General features: G+C 43.8%; 1 protein-coding gene across 1 annotated transcript in view; it reads right to left on the bottom strand.

The window, feature by feature from the left end:
• Positions 1 to 6,160: 6,160 nt before the first annotated feature.
• Positions 6,161 to 18,505, bottom strand: part of ZCCHC7 (zinc finger CCHC-type containing 7) — a 111,861-nt gene continuing 99,516 nt past the window's right edge. The window contains exons 6-8 of the mRNA XM_075726607.1: positions 12,487 to 12,582; positions 7,178 to 7,295; positions 6,161 to 6,733 (exon numbers count right to left, since the gene is read on the bottom strand). Of these exons, the coding sequence (XP_075582722.1) occupies positions 6,282 to 6,733; positions 7,178 to 7,295; positions 12,487 to 12,582 (666 nt within the window). The 3' untranslated portion in view covers positions 6,161 to 6,281. The remainder of the gene's footprint in view (positions 6,734 to 7,177; positions 7,296 to 12,486; positions 12,583 to 18,505) is intronic.

Here is an 18,505-nt window from a genome sequence, read left to right as displayed (position 1 = left end):
GGGACTCCATCTCTGGTGGCTGGAAATGTGTCTGCAAATGAGGGTCCTGCTGCAGCCCTGCTGGCTGACAAGAGACAAATCCTTGTCATCTTGCTGCACCTTGCTGCTCCCAGGTGTAAGAAGGCTCCAGCACCCAGTCTGAGGGAAGGTTTTGAAGCTGGAGTGCAGTACACTGATTGTGAGATGTGGGGCACTCAGTTTCAGGCACCAAACCACTACCCCGGGCAGGGGAGCAATTGCTGAAGACAGGGTAGTCCAGCACAGCTGGTGGGATGTAAGAGTCTTCGTTCGCCTGCTCTTCATTCCAGCAGTGCCCGGCCATGGGCATGCTTGCCCTCACTGCCCAACAGCAGCTCAGGGCACTGCTGCTTACATAGAATCACGGAATCATAGAATCGTTTAGGTTGGAAAAGACCTTTAAGATCATCCAGTCCAACTATTAACCTAACACTACCAAGTCCACCACTAAATCAATTAAGCGTAGAGTAACAATTAATTTCATGTTTCCTGGCTTGGTGGCTGGATTATTTTTTAATGAAAGTAAAACTAGGAATCACTAAGGTTGGAAAGAATCTCTAGGATCATCAGTTCAACCATCAACCCACCACCACCATGTCTACTAAACCATGTCCCCAAGTGCCACGTCTACATGTTTTCTTGAACACTTCCAGGGATGGTGACTCCACCACCTCTCTGAGCAACTTGTTCCAATGCTTGACCACTCTTTCCATGAAGAAATTTTTCCTAATATCCAGTCTAAACCTCCCCTGACAACAACATGAGGCCATTTCCTCTCGTCCTATCGCTTGTTACTTGGGAGAAGAGCCCAACACCCACCTCACTACTACCTCCTTTCAGGTAGTTGTAGCAAGCGATAAGGTCTCCCCTCAGCCTCCTCTTCTCCAGGCTAAACAACCCCAGTTCCCTCAGCCGCTCCTCATAAGACCTGTGCTCCAGACCCTTCACCACCTTCGTTGCCCTTCTCTGGATGCGCTCCAGCACCTCAATGTCTTTCTTGTAGTGAGGGGCCCAAAACTGGACACAGTATTCAAGGTACGGCCTCACCAGCGCTGAGTACAGGGGCACAATCACCTCCCTGTTCCTCCTGGCCACACTATTCCTGACACAAGCCAGGATGCTGTTGGCCTTCTTGGCCACCTGGGCACACTGCTGGCTCATGTTCAGCCGGCTGTTAACCAACACCCCCAGGTACATTTCTGCCAGGCAGCTTTCCAGCCACTCCTCCCCAAGCCTGTAGCGTTGCATGGGGTTGTTGTGACCCAAGTGCAGGACCCGGCACTTGGCCTTGTTGAACCTCATACAGTTGGCCTCGGCCCATCGATCCAGCCTGTCCAGATCCCTCTGTAGAGCCTTCCTACCCTTGAGTAAATCGACACTCCTGCCCAATTTGGTGTCATCTGCAAACTTACTGAGGGCACACTCAATCCCCTCATCCAGATCATCGATAAAGATATTAAACAAGGCTGGCCCCAAAACAGAGCCCTGGGGAACACTGCTTGTGACTGGTCGCCAACTGGATTTAACTCCATTCACCACAAGTCTCTGGGCTCGGCCACCCAGCCAGTTTTTTATCCAGTGAAGAATACACCTACCTAGACCATGAGCTGCCAGCTTCCCCAGGAGAATGCTGTGGGAGATGGTGTCAAAGGCTTTACCGAAGTCCAGGTAGATGTCATCCACAGCCTTTCCCTCATCCACTAAGCAGGTCACCAGGTCATAGAAGGAGATCAGGTTGCTCAAGCAGGACTGCCTTTCATGAACCCATGCTAGCTGGGTGGAAGGGAGGGCAGGACCAGTCTGCTGAGAGACCACTGAAGAAAGGGAGCTCAGCAATCCATCCACACATTGGTTTGCTCAACCATCTCTGTCATCTCTGGCAGGTGTTTGTTCAATTCTTCCCTGAAACCCACCAGCAAGACTGCATGTCCCCTATCACCTTTACCATTTTAAGGTCTTTTTTCTTGGTGTCTCAGCTACACCTTTGTTGCTGCTCTTTAAGCATGTGCTTTGTTGTCCTACTCACACCCATATTAAGAACAGCCATTTTCCTTTGCACCTCATTTACCCAGCTGCTTTTCTATAGAAAAAAAACAACGTCATTCATGTCAGCCTTTCCTTGCTAGCTGCATTATCTGCACCCTCTGATTCTTCTCTGAATTCTCTGGTGGGCCCCCTAGAGCAGATCCATTCTGTCTTGTGGTGCAAAACCTGACATAGGTCAGTATTTGAGCTGATGTCTTAACCTGCCATGACTTAAGTGGACTTATGGCTAATGCTCCAGTTTGGATATGTTGCTGCAGTATCTCGTGTCTTTTACCACAGCTTTGCTGCCTCACAGAATCATAGAACCACAGAATCATTTAAGTTGGAAAAGACCTTTGAGATCATCAAGTCTAACTGTTAACCTAACACTGCCAAGCCCACCACTAAACCGTGTCCCTAAGCAGCACATCTACATGTCTTTCAAATACATCCAGGGATGGGGACTCCACCACATAAAGCTACATATCAGCTAGTAAACAATAAGGAAACATGGTCAGCTTGGGAGCTGCACTGCAACACTGCTCCCCAGTCAGTCACATCCTGGCCTTCACCTGCAAGGTTGCTAGAAGTTCTTTCATCCATCTCCCATCTGCTTCCAAATGTTGCTCGTTTATCTTTTTCTCTTCCCATGGTCCCAAATACCCCACTTTCTCTGTGCTTTTACTCACTGTCTTGCAACCACAAGCAACAGACATCTATCAGAGCAAAAGCCAGGTTAGATATATGCAGGACTGTGCAGCTGCAGTACTCAGAGGGAAAGCCAGAGATGTTTCCACCACAAACATATCATCTGATACTTGCAACGGTCACTGCCAGTGTCAGGCAGAAGCCACAATCTACAGCCAGGCTTCTGTGGGTTTAACCCAAGCACTTGTGTAAGTTACACAACTTGCCTAGATTTTCCACTGTTAGCTTCCCAAGACAAGGCAGGCCTCTTCTCACCAACGCATAACTGGTTTTGAAAAATTCCATAGAAGAGTCCAAGGTGAAATATTGTTGACTGAAGCCACTGAGCATCAGAGAAACAACTTGGGACTCCTGGCTGGCTTAACTCCTGCCACAGTGGCCAAGCCCCTTATCTTTAAAGGAAGAGTTAGGAAAGCTCCACACCTAACCACCATTTGACATTGCACATGGACAATGTAAAGGCATCTGTACCTCTTACTCACAGGGGCTACGCCACTGCCCCTGAGCTGGTGTATCAGTCTACAGCAGCCTCACTAGCACAGCAATACTAATACTGATAGATTTTCTTGTGTCGAGCGATTTCAGCACGTATCATTTTCCCACTACCAATGTCGCTTCTCACACTGGCTATGCTACTAAATAATGCATCATCACATAAAGCCATTGCATAATGCCTGGAGGAGGAGTAAATTGCACTTTTTAATCTCCTTGAAGGTTCCTTTGAAAATGAGGAAGAGAATGGTGGAACGTGGGCAGTCAGAAGTAGAGACTTAGAGGAGGTCTCCATGGGGAACCTCCCAGAGCATGCTACCCCAGTGGCCATCAAAACAATGCTCTTTTGGCCTTCACATCTAAGAGTGTCTGTCATTTTTTTTATGGCATATCACATGGCACCCCTAAAACACCTCACAAACAGACTGACAGCTCAAACAGAGAAGCGATCTCTCATTAGACGCTATTGCAGTTCACACTTTTCTCCTTGGCCTCTTGGACATTGTTGAAAACACAGCTGCTTCAGTTTTGGGGGAGTGAAGCAGAAAACTACCTGTACTTGATGTTCTTCAGTAAATGAGAGGCATAGAGGATCTGAAAACTTTCCAGAGCGTGGATGAGTCCTTGCCACACTACTGTACAGTGAAGAGAATGGTGAGGCCACAATTTCACTGAGTCATTTCTACCTTAACCACCCCCTCCCCCCACAAACTTACTGAATATTAGCTTGAAAAACAGTGGAGAAAACAGTTCCGGAAGGCAAGATTCCCTAAAATCTGCCTCACCACAAGTTAGGGGTGTTGTCCATTCCTTATTTCTACACTTAAGTGCTTTCTAGTTATTCCTGGAGGTAGAACAACCACTAGGATGCAGTCCTCTGAGAGCAGTCACACAGTCACCCTTTATGAGGGCAGAGATTTTCCATCCCTGCATGCTGTCCATGTACAGTAGGTACAGGCTTATTACGTACCCCCAGACAGTGGTAACTCCTGACATCTGAGCCATCCATCTCTTGCAAATGGAGAATATGGTCCCTTTGGGAATCCTCTTCATCGTAACACTTCTGTCCAAGGAAGTGTTAGGGGACATGAGAGCAAGAACAGAGACTCCTGAGCTCTTGGTGGCTCTTCAAAGAAAGGTGCAGCTCCTGGAGAAGAGATGTACTCACCTCGTGACAACTTAGCTGCCCACATGACCAAACTGATGCATCAGAAAAGTTGGAGCTGATTTCAGGACTTAATTTAAACAACCCTCCTTCCCTATCTACCAGTCTACATGCCCGTTCAGCTAAAGGCTACTTTGTTCAAATAGAACCAGGTATTGATAAACAAAAAGGCATGGAAAACACAGCACATGGGAAAAGACGAGTTTCAATGTTAGGGGCAAGATTTTTCAGGAGCGGAATTAATGAGTTTTTTTATTAGGGCTAAAAGTGATTTACTTTTTGAGTATCATCAGGAACTTTTCAATCAAGTAATCAATGGAGCTAAGCAAAAATGAATTTCAGTTGCCAACAAGGGCGCACTTAAGCAAAACTGGGCATTAAGTTCCCAAGTATTATGTAGGCGTAGCTCTACTCTAAAGACCTCTGAGATGAGGTGATATGGTCACAAAAATACCAGTGTTCTCACTGGCAACCTTGCCAAACAAAAAGCTGATTAATTTAGGGAGTACCAGCATGGAATACTACTGGCAGAATGATAGTCCTGAACTTTTTCTCATGTACCCATCTCCCCTCCCCAGATATCCCTGCATTAGCACAGGTTACAAATACTTTTTAATTTTAAACCACAACTGTAGCCAAAGGCCTGTTTCTTAGTAAGAATTAAGAGAGGGCATGTACCTTTATGAAATTGTGCTGTTAGTTACTACCAATTGCTTAGCAAAAGGAGTGGTATAGTATAGAGTAGATCATGAATCAGTAGAGTATAGATAACTTCCTTTTCAAAACCAGAAAATCTCTTGCCAGAGGTGATGTAGTTTCAGATCAGGAAAGAGAAGCAGACACTGTTTTTAATTATGCTTGGTAATGCAAGAAAATATAGAACAAACCTACATTTTTTTTATATCCCCCATGTAAAGTTTTATTTGGGTTGTTCCTTTGATGAAGCATTTATTCTTACAAAGCTTTTAACAACACACTTGTTTAATTCCAGGGTACAAAAATAACTGTGTTTAAAAAAAATTACTAAATTTTAGCACAGTATGTCTGGAATCAAACACATTTTTCATACTCTGCTATTTTTAATCCAGAAACAACTTCCACAGGAACAAGGACATATTTAATTCAAGATGTAAACTCTGTCCCGTTTCTCAGCTGCCTTCTCCTGCCATGCTGACTAGTTGGCAAAGACAGAGAACAGGCTCACACAGGGCTCGCCCATGCTCGGCACCGAAAGCCACGGCACTGAGGGTTATGGATCCACGACATCACATTGGAGTGCAAGTCAGGAGACTGCCATGCCCCAACGTGCAAAGTGATGACTTCGCAGCACCTTCCAGGAGGGACAGAAGTGAAAAAGTGCCCAACTGCACTCTGGAGAGGATTAAGTGGCTGCAGGAAATGTGCTTTACATCCACATCCCTGGCCTCCAGCCCGACTCCTCCTAACATGAGAGTCTCTCCAGTGTCAGCTCCAAAGGCATCATTGTGCTCCCTAGCAGCAGATCCTGCTCTGACTGGCAGAGCAACATCTCACCGGTGAAGAAACAAAACCTACCAAACCCAGCATGGTGACTTCCCCTCCCCAATCCCCTCACCCCAAGCAAAGAAAAGAAACTTACAGCCTATTCTGGGACTGCTGAAAAGTACAGCCATTACAGGTATGAGCACTGAGTCCCGCCTGTCAAGTGGACAGTTCACGACAGACAGAGCACTCCCTTTTGGGAACAGAGATGGACAGTAGATGTGTGACCCGTGTCTGGGCATGCCTGCCCAGGTTCAGGGACAGACTCAAATTCAGTGTGCTAAGAGAGGGACAAAAATAAACAGAAGGCAGAGCCAGAACCAGTAAATGCCAGTGCTACCCATCTACTTCCTCAATACCAGGATTTCTGTTTAGACTTCTTCCTCCTCTGTTTTATGAGGAATAAATTCTCATTGATATCAGGACTAGCATCTTTCTGCTTTTTCCATTTCTTCTTCCTTTTAGCACCTTCCAGAGGCTCCTGCACATATGCAGTCTTGCTGCCTGGGAATGCCTGGAAAATGGACGGGTGACAGATTTTGCTGCCCTTACATGCCTGCCTTTTACACCCTCTAGGGAAGTCCTCCTCCATCTTGTAGCCAATTTCAACATCACTTCTGTGTTTCTCTTCTCTGGGTTTCTCTCCCCGGGACATCTTCATCTTTTTGTGACACTTGCCATCTTTGTTCTGTTTCCCATGTTCTTTCCAAGGCTTGCTCTTTTTCTTATAGCTGTGCCCCCCATGTTTTTCTTCCTGCCATGGTGTCTCTAACTGTTCTGGCAGAAGGCCGGCTTCCTGTAGTTCTGTAAAACAGAGCAGTTTATTTCAATACCCACGCAGAAAACCTAAAACCTAGTGCCCGAGCCATCACAGCTTTCCTCATATATGAAGTTAGGAAAAAAATCTATCAGGGAGAGTGTTTTATTTCTGTCAACAGACTAGAATCTTAACAAATTACAGTTTAATCCTCTTCATGCTAGTTTATAGCACTTTTAATGTCAGTGAATTTTTTAGAATTAAAACATCTGACAACACCCACCTAGTGGCTTTGACACAATAAATTTCCATGATAGACACGGATGAATAAAGTCACAAATCTTTTACTACTGTTAGACTACCTGTTCAAATCCCTATAGCTTTTCCCAACACATGAAAATAATCCCACAATATTTCTAAAAGCAGCAAGCACAGAATAAAGTATTTCAAAGAACTGAAAGGCAGAAGGAATCTCCCAAAATACACTGTACCTGCAACCTTTCTTTTTAATCTGTTCGCTCTTTTCTTGACATCATATTCATCATCATAGTAGTAGATGAATGGAGAAGTAGGGAACATGCTCCCATGCATCCGCTTTTCTGAGCACTCCTGCAAAACACATTTCACTAGATCAGTCACTAGATGTGGCTGAGTTGCAATTCTCCTGGCAGGGACATGGGTTGGATTCTGCAGGTGTTGGTCTGTACCTGTGGAGGATGTTGCCAGCAATTCTTTAAACACTGATAATTTTATTACCATCCAATAATCTTGTGCACACAGAAAAACACGCATTACATGAGCCAAGCTGCAGTCCTCTTGCAGCAAATGGAAGGAATCCTGCATCCTCCCGCAATTACTACACATCTGTAGCACTGACAGAAGCAGAGAACTAGAAGCAGGTGAGCACTAGGTAAATTGCAAACAGAGCTGTTGGATGTGAGGAACAGGGCTGTCTTGCTTGCAGCTGGGCCAGGTCCCATTCCTCCCCCACCCCCGCTTTTGCTGCTTCTCATTGCCCCCTCCTGTCTCCCAGCACAACCATGTGCTCGGTCTCCTCAAAAGACAAGTACTTCTAATTGCAGGGGAGCTCTTTTAATCTGGATCATTTGGGGTGAAAGCATGTGCAGAAATGTGGCAGACTCAAAGTGTGGGGTGGGCTGAGGGAAGACGCAAGCAGTGATGAGGAGCCAAGGTCAGCATCCTCCCCACACAGCCCATCTGCAGCCAGAACAGTGTGTCTGACTGTATGCTGTTTCCTCACAGATACAAAACAAAAGCAAATCCTGCAGGAGACTGCTGTGTAAGCACATCAGATTGCAGGGAAGAGGAAGAGAGCCCCGAACAGTCAGCTGAGATGAGGAAGGGGCTGGCTCTTTCATCATGTGCATGTCAGCCTATTTCCCAAACACTTGATTCAGGAATGTGAATTTTTTTACTGCTGTACACAAAGTTTTAGCAATGTCTTGTGAGCCAGGCTAACTGGGATGCTTCCTATGATTCTGTCTTTTTTTCAGGGTATGATGTGATACTAACTGATGCTTTCTTCTACTTGTAAATTGCTTGTTAACTGTTGTGCTTTGCAACATCATCTTTCTACGCCTTGGACACTGCCCAAATCTAATGAGCTCTGGGCCTTCCCATTCTCCCATTCTCAAGAAACTATCAGGAGCTTTCACTTCCCCCAGTGTCTCCACCACAAGTGAAGCAGCTTTCCTTCTTGTGTTTGCTGTTTCTACCACTCAGTGCCACCTCTAGCACCCCCCTTCCCTGTGCGTCCTCCTGCCTCCTACCCTCTCTTTTTTAAAGGCAGAGTACATCAAAAATGCATTTCAGATTTATTTCACATTTCTCAGCTTGTATTTGTCTTTGCGTGGCTGAAATTAAATGAAGAATCAGGTTATTATTCTCTGTGGTGTCCTCCAAAAGGGTACTGTTAGGTTGTGTGACAACTGGCTCGTCACTGCATGCATGGAGGAGCCCACACCAGCAGTGGCAGCTCATAGCTGGAGCCTACCCACAAGTCTGAGGGCTCAGCCTTACCCCACCGCGAAATCAGGCTGAAAGGGACCTAGGAGAGGGCATGCGAGTCCATCCGTCGCCTGAGGCCATTCTCAGTAGCCCAGATATATGCATATCTCAGTATCTCTCATCTGAGATATGCATATCGTGGAAGACAGACTGGATTTCACACTGAACACCTTGAACAGCCAGAGCTATTGCCCCACAAAGAAACTTCCTCTCTCACCTTTCCCGGGTCCTCCATCTACCTCCCCCAGATTTAAGAGGAGAAAAAAGCATAAAAGAGAAATGACACTTCAAATACCTGTATTTCACATGAGTGAAACCCAAGAGTGGCCTTCAGGCAGGGCACAAAGCTGCCTGCCTATCTGGAATAAATGAAAGAAAATATCCCTGAACATTGCCGAAGAGGTTACTGAAAACAACAGATTGGCTTTACATAGGAGTATGCAAAGACACATCCATCTTTCTGTGATACCTGTGAAATGTACTGCTGGATATCCTGCACCAAATCTAGGGCTTTCTCTGCAGGCACGTGGCCCGTTCGTTATTTTCCTTTTATTAATGCGCTGACAGAGAAGCCTTAGTGAATGAAATGCACATGCCACCCAAATCAGCAGTCCTCTTTTCCTCTTTATCTCCACTGCATTGATAAATCAGCTCAGCAATGTCCAACATGCACTTGACTATATCCTTCCCTCTCAAGTAAACTGCCACTGCTGCCATACACTGTGTACTGTTAAGTACTCTTGGGACAGTCTTCTGCGCTGGAGGTATCGTACAGAGGATGGAAAGCAGAGCCTGCTACCAACCTGCAGGACGAATTTTCTGTGTGATTGGCATACTGGTATGTGAATGCAAGGCACATCTGCAGATACCGTACAGTTCCTTATCCTTGCTGCCTTTGGAACTTGCTGCAGCCTGAATAACGCAGTGGGCTGTCCCTCATTAACTTGCCCTCCCTCTTAGCTTTCCTACAGGAATGACCCTTAAAATGAGCAGATCTTTGTTATGGACCCTAAGAGACAATGTTTTGGACGTGTGGACTGGTATGAAATGAACTATGATGTGAAGTCTACTAAAGAAAATAAGATTTCTTGTCCTTATTAAACCCCTAGTTTATATAAAAACATGACTGTCTTAACAAACAATACAGCAAATTCAGGAAACGTAACTGCCAGGTGTTAGAACCTCTGACAGTTTATGTCTTAACTATTTCCATTTCTACAAACAAGAAGTGATCCACAATGACCTCCTTACTGGAACTGCACAGTTAACTCTGGGATTTAGCAAGTTTTTTGCTCTGGCCTCTATTTTTGGGAAAGGACTCCCTAGACCTCTAGCAAAGAAAAGTAATTTCAGGTGTTCCTAAACTAGGTCAAATGGTAACACAAAAGGAAGTGGACTGTGGTGAGAAGCACTGATTGTGGTGTGTCTGTACAAAACCCCAGCCTTTTCTTTTCTGGTCAGTTTGTTATTCCTCTGCTTTAACCGCTCAAAAAAGGCAATAGAGCAGGGTTCTTGAGGTATAGAAATGGGAAAAATGTTAAGAGATGCTTGTCAGCACAAGGGATTTTTACCTGCTTAAAAATATTTACATTTAAAAAAAAAAAAATCAACAACCCCACCTTTTCCCCCCCTGAAATTATAGGCAGATCTTTCAAGGTCTGACAGAGCTGCTCACCGCATGAGCTCAGGCACTGATTATGACCTCAGTTTTCTTAGCCAGTGAGAGCTGCAAATCTCAGATGCGTTGCCTGTCCAGCTGGGTCACTGTAAAGATACACATGCAGGCCGCCAGTCCCATTTCTTCAGTCATTCTTGGACAGAAGGTTTAGTGATTTGAGGGCAAATACTCAGTTATCATGACATAATCCGATGCGCATCCTAGACATTTTTCTGTATGCATATAGAAAGATCTGGTGAGTATTTCTGCCCTTCTGTGTTGTTTTTGACTTTTCCATTTTCATTCAGTCATTGCTCAGGCTATTTCTGCTCATTGTATGCTAGTAAAAATACTACCTTATCTTCTTTAACTTTGATGGCCGTAAGTGTTGTCCTTGAGTCACTTTACTCCCTTACTGATTTTATAGTTTCTACCATTTTCTATCCAAGTAATTACTGTCAGCTCCTCCCACATATTTACTAATTATTTTTACAGTAGCCTTACTTGTATCCACGTATGGCTGCCTTCCTCAAATGCCATTTTTAGACAGTTTAGTAAAATGTTCCTTATCCATTGCCAGCAATCAGTCTCACTTGTTCAATTCTGTCACTTCAGGTTTTATTGTATATGCTCATTTTAGTGTCTGTATTACTAGCAGGGGCTTTATTCTGCTTTGGTTTAGCAGGATCAGTTTCAGTGCTGCCTTCATAGGTTTTCTCAGCTCTAGTCCCAAACAGCAGGCAGAACAAGCTAGTTCACATGACTGTATCACTGAGGTCTCACACTGCTGCTGCATGTGTAGCTGTGTCTTGAGCAGATGTCTTGCGGGTGAAGCCAAGGATTTGGACTCCTGTCCCACAGCCAAGGCAGTGCCTGTTCTCCTGCTGTGGCAGGGGTGACACCAGGCTGCTGGCACATGCTCATCTTACCGAGCTTGGATTGCAACAGCTGCTTATTTCCTGCCCCTTCCAACCTGCCTGTGCAGGCAGCAAGCATGTCCTGGATGTACGTGATGGCCTCAACACACCACTCACCGAGGAAAATCTTCACTTGTCTCCAAAGACAGCTTGGCATTAAAAATCTTCCACTTATCTTGCAGCTCTGCCATGAGAAGATCCCAGCAAACCTGCCCTACCTGTCCCATGATTTCCCACAAGGATTAACTACTTAGCTGAAAACAGCAGCAAGCTTTTAACCATACATCTTCAGTAGTTGTAGGAGTCGGCACATGCAGCATGCAGGAGAGAAGGAAGGAATTTGCTGGGAATTTGCTATCTCTTACCTGTAGGAAACTATAAACTTAACCCATCCAACATGAGTACCATTCATTTTCTAGAATACTTGTGGCTGCTGGACATATTCCACAAAAGAAAAGAACTAACATTTGTTTGGTGTTGATATTTGCAGGTAGAGAGCTGCACTTGTCACGACAGGGAGCTGAAAAAGGTGATAAACATCAGCAAGCAATCCTAGAAGATGCAGGACACCTCCAGTTTTTACTGAAGCCACTTGAGGCTCGCAATGTCCTCCTTCATCAGACTGTGTACCTTACAGAAGGATGATGTCAAACTTAATTCAGATGTTGAATTAAACTAAGAAACTACAAATAAAGATCATCAAAAGCAGGCAGAAACAGAAAATTCCTAAAATGGGCATTCAAATTGTTGGGCTGATTGTGGCGAAAAACCTTACATGATATTGAACGTGGCAGTAAGGCACTAATATTTCATTCCATGAGCCATGGGAAAAAAAAGAAAGAAAGGGGGGGAAAAAAAAAGCTATTCAGCAACTGTTTGTTTTCCAATAAACATTCTCTCTCCCAGGCAGTCTCATTTTGATTTAAGATTTAAAAAACAAATCAATAAACCTGCCAAGGAGAGATAGTAACTTTCCTTTTCCTCTGTATCTTTAAATTAGATGGGTGAGATCACTTTATACGTTGGCCTCCACTGATTGCAGCAGTGCTGCAGAGTCACAAGCATTTCATTAGAGTGGCCCTTCGTAGAGCATTAGCTTGACTCTTCCAGCTCTCTTCTCCAACCACACACTATGGCAGAGATGAATTTCTACCCCAAGGATATACTAAACACTAAGGCAGAGACTGCTGAGACTTACATATCCAAAATGTCCTTTCCGGGAACAGTTGTAGCAGTACACTAAAGCAGAGCGCGCAGAGTGAGAACTGGCCGCCTTGATTGGTCCTGGTTTTGTCTGAAAGATGGAAATAGGCAAGAATTAGGTCTGCCAGTATTCCGAATGCTGGATTAAAAATAAATTAAAATTACATAAATATAATTTTATTATGCTTAAATCAATACATTCCTGCTTGCTGTTGGAATATTAAGTTTGAAAAAGAAGCAACTGGCTCATATTACTGCAATTTTGCAGAGCAAGGTTCAGCCTGAGCATCACAAATGAGGTGGGAAGAGGCATCCCCAATATCTATTCCACCTGGCCATGTTATTTCAGCTCTGAATACAAGAAAATAGGCTGCTGATTTATCTCTCTCCCCTCCTCCTTGTCTCCCAGCCCCCTCCCCCTCTCACAGATGCCCCACCATCCCCTGGGACAGACAGGGCCATCAGATATTGTATCCACCAGCTGGATAGGCACATTTGTGTATTGCTGAACTAGGCTTGCTTAAAGCAATATGGCAAAGATCTGACAGAGATATGGGGCCTTCACCCGCTGCATTCCCAAGCCTACACCTGCTTCCAGCAGCAGTGCCCAGGAGCAGACGCACTGCAGAACCTGCCAGTCCTTCCAAGAGGATGGGGGACCGGTTCTGCTCCCAGCAGAGGAGACACGATGCTACGGTCTGCAGCTGCTCTTGGGACTTACGTAGGGCAAAGGAATATTTAGCACGCTCCATCAAATTCAGGGGAACAGGCAGCTCTCTTTCTTTTCCCCATTTAGCACCCCTAAGTGGAATAGGTGAACATATTGTCTCTTCCTTTACTTTTCACACGTGCAAGCACATTCATCCCCTGGAGAAGTAACTGCCACAGAGCCCATGCCTAGCAAGAGCTGGCACAAGTACAAACAAGGAGTGCATGAATTCTGGCTAAAAAGCAGCAGGGCAAAAGAGTGACCTTATTGCTTTTGGCATTGCATGCATTTCCTTCTCTCTGGCGCTAAAGGAGCATAGAAGAGTGGCCTAGATTTCAAAGAAATTAGTACTACTTGGTGAAGCTCATTACAGGAAATGCTTTTTTCTTCAAATCTGTACCACCATGCTCTTTTACTGTTAGAGGCACTGCGTTCTCCTGCATAGCCTCCAGAAGAATGACAGCACTGCTTGTAAAATAGGCAGCAACAACAGAAATCTTCCAATGCCATTTTTTGTGAATCTGATCACACTTGCAGGGTCACCTTATTTTTAACTTCTTCAGCCTTGGGTTTAAATGTGTGTTTCAGATTCACGTTCTTCAGTTCATATTCACTCACCAGAAGGAGGCTAAAGGAAGACTAAGAAGAGTGACACATCCAATGGTGGTTTGTGACAAAAGGCGGGGAAACAGGGAAAGGAAAAAACCCACCACCTCTAAAGTAATTTGTGTATTTCTCATCCATGTCTTACAGCAAGAGCTCTCCAGCTAACAGTAGTGTTTAAGTGACTTACTAAGCTGGCTTAGTTTTTCAGGTATTCTTTTATCATAAAGACATAGAACAGGCAAGGAAAAAGAAAGAAAAAAACCCAAATACAATCCCCTTGAGGAAAAATCTGTGGGTTTAATTTACTGGATCAATCACCTGTATTCTAGTTAGTTTTCAGCATGAGTGAGTGGCCCCAGAAATCACCTCCACTTTGGACAGGGATCCTAAAAAGCAGAAATAAATCCTACGAGTGATACCTTCCTCTGCCTTACCACCATGTAGAATTTTACCCATGTTAAATCTGTTTTCAAAGCTGATGTCCATTGAAGCCCACACTGGGATGCTGCCACAAAACCCCAACAGGTTCCTTCAGTCAGTCCCTGTCTGCTAGAGAGCTCTGCGACCAGAATACTAGTACAGTACAGCTGTCAAAAATAAAATCAAGACCATTACGTTGCTCTTCAGCTTTCTGCCAGCCAGGCCTTAAAATGAACCATTACATCAGTCTGAAAATTACATGATTATACTATTTGGTCTTTGCAAGGTGCAGTGTAACAATAACACACAGTTACAAAACCATATATTATTCCAGAGGCACGATCCTTTATGTTCCAAGATGTTGTCTGCTAGAACGCCCACTGAAGAGTCTGACACCTTCATCTGCTGAATTGTCATCCTCCAGTGTAAATAATTATGATTTTGGTCATCGTTAGTGTTCTTGTATTGAAACTCTAGTAAAATTTTCACTGAGTTCAAAACACTGTGACTTTTTATAAAAAAGATAAGTAAGATCTTGCACTGCTTTGAATTGGGCTTTTGAAAATAAATGCCAGCTGTATGGATGTTGACAAGAAATGGAGCACGCTCACTGGAGCACTGTAGTGATTTATAGGGCTAAATTAGTAAGTAAAGAGCCTTTACACACTCCTTCAATAGGTGCCGCAGTGTAATCCAAAAGTTAAACACACAGCAGGAGATGCAAATAACTCACCTGACTCATAAATTATGCCTGGCATTGGCTCGCGGGTATGCCTCCTACTATGGAACGCTTGTGGTTCTCTGTGGCTAACAGAGATCCAGCTGGAACTTAAGGGCTGTGCAACGCGCCGGCTGCACTACCGTCCCCCCGCTGCCCTTGTGTCGCCAGCAGGAGAGGAGCGCCCATGAAGTGGCCTCGCCTCACTAGGGACAAATGCGCCTGAAAACCAGGCATAAAAACATATGCTGGGGCTTTCCTCCAGTGCAGGAGTCCTTCAGACTCTCCCGCTTATTAAGAACGCACACCCTGTGACCCCAACCTCCCCCCTCTGCACCCCCTCCCAAGCCAGCTCCCCCTGCCCCGTTTCCTTTTGTTCAGTTAATAGAAAAGGTCACATTTAAGGAAAGAAATTAAACTGAATACTTGCAGGTCAGATTACAACTCTACATAACTTTACTCCTTTCCAAAGCCAAACAAAAACGAAACCTGCATGTTATAAACCCTCTGTTTTCTTATTATTTAAGGCTTAAAAAAGCATCTGAAGACTTCAGCCATATGGGTACTAAATAAACTATTCATGAACGTAGCTTCTTTATGTTATAGGTTTTTTTGTTACAAACATTTAAATAATCTATATTTGTAGGGTGATATCTTGGAGATTACTTCACTATCAATATATAGAAGTAATAACCTGGTAGATAGCATTACCTATGAAAGGTCCATCCCATCTGCTATTCTTGCTGAAAGCTTTTCATGCACCAGTAAACTCAGTAAATATCAGAAGATAAAGCATAAGCCTACCACGCCATGGATTTACTCCTAATGTCTCCTCAAAGTGCAGCCTGATGCAACGATTACAAATGATTTTTCTTCTAATGTCATTTTACATAACCCTTTTTTCTGCATGAGTAGTTAGTGCGGAATGAATGAATGAATGCCATTAAAACAGTTAATCATTATCTGGGACACTGGCCTTCCTCCCTTCTCAACTAGGAATCTCCATGACAAAGGCCAAGAGATCAAAATGCCAGGGCTGCCTCTCTGGCCTATTTCTGACAGTAATTTTTTATGCAAATGGACCTGCTGGGCAGCTCCCTCTGTGACCTTGAGCTCCCCTTATCAGCACCGACTTTGATCCAATGAGGGCTCGCTTTTATGAAGCTCATTACTACTTAGGATCTGCAATCTGGCTAAATCTCACTAATTAAGGAAAATCTTCTGACCTCCATTTTTGTGTATTTCTCTGCTCCTCTGTATAATGCAATGCATGAACTTCGACGGTGTGGAGGACCAGAGACAAGACCCTTTTGTACAACTCAGACTGCCCGTGTTGGACAAATGCATCTCACAGCTAGCCGTGCCAACTGACTTCTACAGCACAGCATAATGCACAATGGCACACTTTGTGATTCAGACTGGTATGACGACACACACCCAGCTTCAGGGACAACCAACGGCAGCTCGAGCCTGAACTCTGCAGAGTCATCTCTGGTAACTCACAAAGGGGCACTGGACCCAAACTGATAAAGTACCTGCCAAAAGAAAAGCTTTCCACCCTACCTCCTGCGCCACTGAAACCACTCGAACTGAATAAAATTTAGAAAAGTTCCCCGTGCCATCCAGAGTCTCGTGATCAGAGGGAACAAAGGTTGTGCCCTTCATCGATCCATCATCAACCATCAGCTATCACACTGCCTCTGCCTAAGGCTTGCACTGAGGTTTTTGTTTTGTTACGTCCAACACCACTTTGGGCAACTCCGTTTTAGCATGCAAGGGAACAATTTTGTAAACCCTTCACTGAGCACACCTCAGGGCTGGCTAGCTACGGCTACTTACACCACCTCCAAATCACCGAGCACCGTTCTTGCGTGCCAAGAAGAGACAGTGATTTCTTCTGATCCATTATATCAATTGCTATGCTCATACTTAATCTAACAGATAATTTTTACTGTTATTTCTTGTTGCACTCTAAAGATAAGTAATTAAACGGTGGATTAAAGAAAGAAGCACAGGGGGGACACACACCTATATAACCCAAACAGCAGATCCGGGGCACTCCTTCCAACAAAGTGCCCATCGCAACCAATGCACGAGTTCTGCATACCGCACAGTCTGGTTTTGTGCAACTCACTGAGACAAACAAGACATAAGGCTGAGAGTAAAACTCATTAGCAGTGATGCTTCACCAATTTCTTGAGCTACTGAAAGATGATCATCAAGTAAATCATTACACACTGTGGGTTGTAGACTGCAGTTGGACAGGGCAACGGTCAGAACAGCTCTATCACTGAAAAATATACATTTATTTTCCCTTTACAAATCATCATAATCTACTTGTATACCGGCTGAAACAATGGCAGGTTAGCATCATTCCCTTATATTCAAAATTGCCAATATAAGATATCATGTAATATCGTAATTATACTAAGGGTTTTTGTTGTTGTTATTTTCTTTAACCATGTCATGCACCCAGTAGACTTGCATTCCATTGGGTAATTCCTTAATTAGGCAGATTTTTGAAACAAGAATTATGTACACAACAGACCGGAACGTCTCCTTTGGAGTCTTCCTAGTCTATCAGGTGATTGCATCATTAAGCCACACATGCTACGTAGTAAAAATCCTTATGAAAATTCATGAGAGAAACATACTGAGCTTGATGCATGCTAATAAATGAGAAACATACAAATGTAGTATTTTGACTTTTAAACCTCCGCAAACTCCAAACAATTATAAATAGAATAATTTCTTTACAAATTTTATTTCTTCATTTTTTCAGCCACCTAAAAGAACTTGCCCTTCCAACTCAGGTTGCACCTGAGTATCTTTCCACAAATTACACCTTGTAACTGAGTTTACTAAATGTGCTTGTAACATTCTTTCCGTCCTTTTGGGTGGCTACAAAACACAGCAAAATAACGAAGAAAACAGTGATCTAAGTAAACTTTTAGTTTGGGTTTCCTTAAGTACCTGATACACATTAAATTACAAATCAATGGACAAAATTTTATTTTTTGATTGCACAGTCTGGAAAACGACAGCCTTTCCCAGAAGAAGGAATTTGACTTGTTTGGTCTGCAGTACAAGCACTGTGAAGTGGTCGTTTTCTACAGAAATAAGACATTTATATAATGCATTTTAAATAGATGCAAATAGCATCTACAATCGACTGTGTGAAAATGTTAAAGGAAGAGACAAAAAGTACAATATTATCTATTTAAAAGAAATGAATGTAATCTTTTGATACTCTCACAAGCAGAGAAAAAATACTAAAATACTAATTCAAAAAGTCTTTTCTGAAAAATGGACAAAAAAATCTCAAGTTCGTAGAGAAAATGAATATATGCAAGATAGTAAGGATAACAACAATACAATCCCTGAATGCCTCAAAATCTTCATGGTTTAAAAGGCATCCCAATTTTCTCCAAAGGTGGTGGCATCTATCCAGTCGTCCATGGCTAATTTTACACGGAATGCAAAACGTTATTTAAATAGGATGGTGCATTAAACTTCAACTATTTCTGATGTAGCTCTCAAACTACAAACCTATCTTTCTTC

Source organism: Pelecanus crispus, chromosome Z (genome assembly GCF_030463565.1).
Source record: "Pelecanus crispus isolate bPelCri1 chromosome Z, bPelCri1.pri, whole genome shotgun sequence".
NCBI classification, from domain to species: domain Eukaryota; kingdom Metazoa; phylum Chordata; class Aves; order Pelecaniformes; family Pelecanidae; genus Pelecanus; species Pelecanus crispus.
This window is presented reverse-complemented; position numbering and strand designations above follow the sequence as displayed.